This window comes from Odocoileus virginianus, chromosome 16, assembly GCF_023699985.2.
Source record: "Odocoileus virginianus isolate 20LAN1187 ecotype Illinois chromosome 16, Ovbor_1.2, whole genome shotgun sequence".
Taxonomy (NCBI): Eukaryota; Metazoa; Chordata; class Mammalia; order Artiodactyla; family Cervidae; genus Odocoileus; species Odocoileus virginianus.
Window position 1 is genome coordinate 20,889,046 of NC_069689.1, and position 6,444 is coordinate 20,895,489.

Consider the following 6,444-nt stretch of genomic DNA (forward strand, 5'->3'; position numbering starts at 1 on the left):
AAATAATGCCATTTGCAGCAACATGGATGGATCTAGAGATTATCATACTACGTGAAATAAGTCAAAGATAAATATCATATGATATCACTTAATATGTGGAATCTAAAGTATGATACAGATGAACTTACTTATAAACAGAAATAGACTCATAGATGTAGAAAACAAACTTATGTTTACCAGAGGGGAAAGGGGGAAGAGGGATAAATTAGAAATTTGGTATTAACGTATACACACTACAATATATGAAGTAGATAACCAACAGGGGCCTACTGTATAGCACAGGGAATTATATTCAATATCTTATACTATTGAATTACAGTACATCCACAGTGGAAGTACAAATAGCCACTTCCACTTCCAGTGGAAATGAATCTGAAAAAGAATATACATTTATATTTTGATAACTGAATCACTTTGCTGTATACAACATTATAAGTGAACTATGCTTCAATTTTTTAAAAAATTATCAAAACCTAAAAAACATTTAAAATGTAAGCATTCATTTTTATACTACAGAAAAGAAAAACACTTGAATCATTGAATCAAGCCTTTTATATCTGACTTCCAGTTTATAGGGATAGTGAAACAAGTTAAATGATTCTATGAGGAGGCAATCAGACAAATCCAGAGAGTGGAATATGACATTCTATGAGACAGCTGGCCTGTTCTTTTCAACAAGTAACTATGAAAAAAAAAAGTCACTATGAAAAAAATAAATAGGGGAAGATGTATTCTAGATTAAAAGAGACTTTGAAGACATAATAAAATGGAATGCATGATCCATGTTTGGATCTTACTATGAAAGACATTTTGGGAATAACTGGGGGAAATTTGAATATGGATTGGGTATTTAGATGATATTAGGGTATTTTTTTAAGTTTACCTGGTGTATGGCTATATAGGAAAAATGTCTTATACTTTAGAAATGAATACTGAAGTATTAGAGGTGAAATGTTTCATAATGTTTGTCATTTATTTTAAAAAACTTTAGCATGAAGAAATAGATGAAACAAATATGGCACAATGTTAACATGTTAAATAAAGAAGATGAATATATAGGTATTGACTGTACTAGTCTTTCAAGTATTTTTAAAAAATATGTTTGAAAATATTCATAATGTAGTTTAAAATATTAAAAATGGTTTGTATGAAGGGTCCCTAGGACATGCTACTTCTCAGCCTGAGGAAGTGTAAGTCAGATTTGACTTATATTTAGAACCTGTGGCTGTTGAATTCTTCTTCATGGGCTTTTTTTTTTCCCCTTCCCTCTCTCTCCCTCACCTGTGCAGCCCTCTTTGATTCAATGCACAGCAATCAAGCCTCTGACAGCCCGTTTTCTCCACCTCGCACTCTCCATTCACCTACCCTACAACTCCAGCAGCGCTCTGAAAAGCCCCCTTGGTGTAAGTAATTCTCTTGAAACTGTGTAGGCAAGGCCAAGAGGGAATGGGAGGAGTGGAAGGATTGGTGAATGAGAGACTCATCCCAGGAGGGAAACAGAGATGAGGGCTGAAAGACCAGGAGTAACCAGGCAGGAAGGCAGTCACACTTGCTGCTTCCGAGATGAACGGCACACCTGTTTCCTCTCTCTCGTCCATCACCTCTGTCCTCCACATCTCCTCTGTCTTACTGGGAAGAAAGTGAAGGTGCTAGTTGCTCAGTCGTGTCTGACTGTTTGCAACCCACGGACTGTAGCCTGCCAGACTCCTCTGTCTGTGGGATTCACCAGGCAAGAATACTGGGGTGGGCGGTCATTTCCCTTCTCCAAGAGATCTTCCCAACCCAGGAGTTCAACCCAGGTCTCCTGCATTGCAGGTGGATTCTTTATCTCACTGGAGGGGCTCCTAAATGATAGTGCCCAAGGGGGTCCTTTGGGGAAGAAAAGATGAAGGCTGCATTCTCCTTAGATCCCCATTTGGTTGTCCACAGCCTTCTTAAGTAAAAGTGACTTGGGAGGGACCCTGGATATATAGAAAAGCTGGGAGAAAGGAACTAGAATCAGCTACTACTTTCTACATGTCCCTCCTTTCCAGTTGTCTCTTCTCATTTCAAGTTCAGGTGTTGCTTTTTCCCATCTCTTCTTTATAATCTCAGCCTATCACTATTTATCCCTGGTAACAGGGTGAACAGTGGAACCACAAGGAATTCTTAGGGTAATTGTAGGTAGGGAGAGAGACCAGTGGTGATCTCTGGGGGATTAGGGGCAGAGACACTGGCAGTGGAAGAGTCCTCCAGGGACTATCTAAAATCAAACATGGCTTTTATTATTTTACTTGGATAGAACTGGAGCAAAGATTCATATTTTAGCATTGGAGTAGACTTGTAGAATTTTATGCTTCTGACACCCTTTATGCAGAAGAAACTTTCCTTCCTGACAGCAAGAATTCTTCCCCTGAATTTCAATATTCTACACTCACCTTGCCATTAAGCCTTTTTCTCTGTCCAGTAGTGTTTATAGGTTCTGTGCCCTAGAAATCTTACCTTTCTTCAACTTCTGTTTTCTGTCTGAATTCTTTGATTTGTCTGAATCAAACTACTAGCTGAATATTAAGGCTACTACTTCATCATCCTTGGGTGAACTCAGCTTACATCTTTTTTCTTCTTTTTTAAAAAAATCTCGGTATCAGATGTGTATTTCACTTATAAACATTTTCTTTGGGGTCTATCTGCCCTAAATAGGCCTTGTTGACCCCAAGCCACATTTCTCTTTTTTTTCTGCTTGAAGCATGCTTCTTATGATTCTTTATAGAAAAGAGATAGCTGGCATTCCTTAAACTCAATGACTAATGAATCATTGAGTTTTCAGACTCAGGCTTACCAACTCTCCCAGTTCTCCTGATGGCAATATATTCAGGTGTCCTTTATTTCCAAAATCTATCATTGTTGATATTAGAGTGGTTTAAATATAAAGCTGCAATACCGTCAATAAATAAAATATTTACAAAGGGAAAGGTAAATTAGTTCCCTGTAAGGATCAATGAAGAAGTAGAGGTTGGGGTAGTAGTTGTCCCACAGTGTAATTAAAGACTTAAGTCTTTCATTTTACTACTGTCAGAATCTAGGAAATTCATGTTTATATTTTATATGTATATAATATCCATAAACCTGGAACACTGTGTGTCCCAAAACTTGGAGGGTCCTAACCCTGGATCTATGGATGGATTTCAGGGTAAAGTCTAGGAACTCTAGGAATGATATGTAAACATTAGTGAGGATATCCATATGCACATTTTTCTGGGAAGATAGTCTATGACTTTCATTAGAACTTCAAAGGAATCAGTGACCTCCAGAAAGGTTAATTAAGAACTGCTGTTCTGTGGTAGTCTTCCATCTTTGAGTAAATCACTTTACTTCCTACTGCTCTGATTCACAAAGTGTTTCTACATTTTCCTGCTTACTTGTTCCTTGGGTAGTAAACAATGATTACAGCTGCCCCAAAAATAAGCTTTAAAGAAATAATTCTTAACCAAAGATGTTTGTCAGATTTAATTGGGAGTGTTTTAACATCCCACACCTTTACTCTAAATCTACAGAATTAAAAAAAAAAAATCTACAGAATTAGGATTTCTGAAGATAGAACCTGGAAATATGTATTTTTTAAAAATTTCCCATAATTTTGGTATGTAATCCTAATTATGAGCCACTGATATGAAGTGTTCATATGCTTCCGAAGTGGGAATGAGGGATCATGGGAATTTGGAGTTGGAATGGGCATACATTTACGAAAGAGCTGGATGAAGCGGGCCTCAGTACTCACTCTGAAATCTTAGATGTCCCTTAGTGTTGCTCCAGCAGTACACATTAGTTCAGAGCGACAGTTCCTGGGTTAGGCTAACTTAGGAGTCTCTGCATAACTCAGGAAGAATTCAGACCCTCATTCCCCAAGACATGAGTAATAGAGACCATCTGTTCTGGCGCTTGAACTACAGACGTGGTAGAGCCTGTGCTTCCAGCTTGCCTGACTTGGTCTCTGGCTTTGCTTTGCAGACAGCAGTGGCCCTTCCAGCACTGTTTCCAGTGCCGGTCCTTCTTCCCCTACTGCAGTGGATGGTAACTGCCCTTTCGGCTTCAGTGATCAGCCCTCCCTAAGCTCACACGTGACTGAAGAATATCAAGACCTCAGGCTGCTCCAGGAGGCCCCTGGGAGTGGTGCACAAGAGCCGCCTTTAGAAGGGCAGCAAGAGCCTTTTGAACAAAACCAGTCCCCACAGGAACCACCTGTAGAAACCAACCAGCCATGCCAGGAGGTTGCTGAGGAAGTCAGCCAGCCATGTCAGGAGGCCCCTGACAGCAGCCAACCACGCCAGGACATCCCTGAAGAGGTCAGCCAGCCGTGCCAGCAGCTCTCTGACATCCGCCAACAGTGCGAGGAGAACCGCGACGATGTTAACCAGATATGCCAGGAGGTCCCTCAGATCAGCCAACCATGCCAGGATGCCAGCCAGCTATACCAGAAAATCTCCAAAAAAGCTTGCGAACTTTGCCAGGAGAACTCTGAGGAGGTCAACCAGCCATGCCGGAGGGTCCCTGTAGAGACTGGCAGGCTGGCCCATGGGTTCCCTGTAGGGGTTGGTGGCCCGGCCCAGGAAGTCCTTGGGGAGGTTGGCAAGCCCACCCAAGAGATCCCTGAGGAGCTCAGCCAATCATGCCAGGAATTCTCTGTGGACATTGGCAGGCTGACCCAAGGGGCTTCTGCAATCAATTTGTTGTCTCGGGACATACCTGAGGTTGATAACCCGCCCCTAGAGTTCCCTGGGGAGGTGGCTCTGCAGGCCCAGGAGGTCTCAGAGTGGGTGAATCAGCAGCAGTCCTATGTGGTCCCTGAGCTGATTGACCAGCTATCTGGAAAGGAAGTTCCCCAAGTCCAGTGTCCACCTAGCAATGCAAACCCTCAGAGCCAGTCTCTAGCCCCTGACCAGAACGCCCCCCTTCCACCAGCAACGTGTGATTCATCATTTTCTCATTAGTGGTGTCACACCATACCAGCCATTTGAGCTAGCAACTTGTCCTGTTGCCTAACTCACCTGCCAGCATTAAGGCCTTGAATCTCACCAGAGGTGTCTGAGGAAGCAGTCCTTTTGGCATTGAAGCACATCTGTGCCAGGGTTGGGCATGGGGAGGAGCCAATTTCATGTTCAAAGCAGCCATTGACTTCTCACCCAGCCATCAGACTTGAGTATGATTTCCTTCAAGGGTTAGACGGGTCTATCATTACCTAACATTCTCTGATCATCCCAGGAAATCCAAGACTGGTAAAGGAAATTACCACTTAACTGCTGAAGACACCATCTATGGGTGCAAAAGGGACTCCAAGGTCTCCACTTTTCTGGGAAGTATTCACAACTTTTCAAGGTACCCTTAGACCATATGTGCACTTGGGGGACACTTGTCTTTGTTACCATCCTCAGGTGGGCCCAGGATAGCTGTCTGAAATGTCTGGGAAAAGACAGCTCCTTTCCCCAACAAACATCCATCATGACCACTAATTTTTAGATTGGGCTTATGGGTGTTTCCTTATCATCCCCAATCACCCTCTTGGCCCTAGTCCTGTTCCTCTGGGCAGTAGCTCTAGGGAAAAACAGGTATTAGATTGCTGTGAAAATTTCAGAGTAAACTACTTAAAATGCTGTGGGGTTCTTGGCTAATCTGTAAAGCTGGGCCTCCTTTTGTTGAGAAGCTGTATGGCTTAGGAGATGTTGTAGTAGAGAAAAATCAGGTTCTGTTTTAAGCAATCAGCAGAGATCAATATTGTACAGACACGAGCAAAGATTATATATATATATATATATATATATATTTCTGTAGTCACGCCAGGGACAGACTGGCCAAAGACCAAATACTCCAGGGTCCCCAAGAGATTTGTCCTTATATTATTATGTCTTTAGGGCCAGGTATGATTATGAAGCTTTTCCCAAAGACCTGGGGTTGGGAATGGAGATGAGTAGGTGAGGTTGGAGGGGAGGGCTGGAACATTATGAGTGCTCAATAAATAAGAAATAATAAGAATCATAGTGGTGGTGATGATGTCCTTGTGAATTCAAGAATGGTTATGAATGTAGATCAAGCATGTCTGTTGACTGAATTAATCTGAACCAGTCAGAAGCCATTGTAGTTGAGCAGAAATGGGCTATAAAAATATGGAGATCAGGCATCCCATGAAGTCCTTATGGCCGCCAGCCCACCATCCCAAAATTTCTTAAATAAGTCATGTTACCAGGAAGAGAGGTTCTCTCTCTGTGAAGCACCAAAGGTACAATGCCTTCTCACCAGATTGTTGGAATCACTCTCATTTTAACTCTGATGCTTGGGAGTGTCAGGAGGAGTTGATATATAGGGGTTATGCTCTTTCTTTACTCCCTTTATGTCTTTACACTGGGAGAGCTGGAAACACTAGGAAGGCTGGAATCTCCCCCTCCCCATGTATCCATGTATTCACACTTACAA

The 6,444-nt window shown here is 42.1% G+C and overlaps 1 protein-coding gene across 12 annotated transcripts in view; it reads left to right on the plus strand.

Annotated features, from left to right (window-relative positions):
* Nucleotides 1-6,006, plus strand: part of PPIP5K1 (diphosphoinositol pentakisphosphate kinase 1) — a 39,210-nt gene extending 33,204 nt beyond the window's left edge. For all 12 annotated transcript variants that reach the window (XM_070477972.1, XM_070477974.1, XM_070477976.1 and 9 more), the window contains 2 exons: nt 1,290-1,403; nt 3,988-6,006. In XM_070477972.1, coding sequence (XP_070334073.1) covers nt 1,290-1,403; nt 3,988-4,967 — 1,094 coding nt within the window. In that variant the 3' untranslated portion in view covers nt 4,968-6,006. The remainder of the gene's footprint in view (nt 1-1,289; nt 1,404-3,987) is intronic.
* Nucleotides 6,007-6,444: the final 438 nt, after the last annotated feature.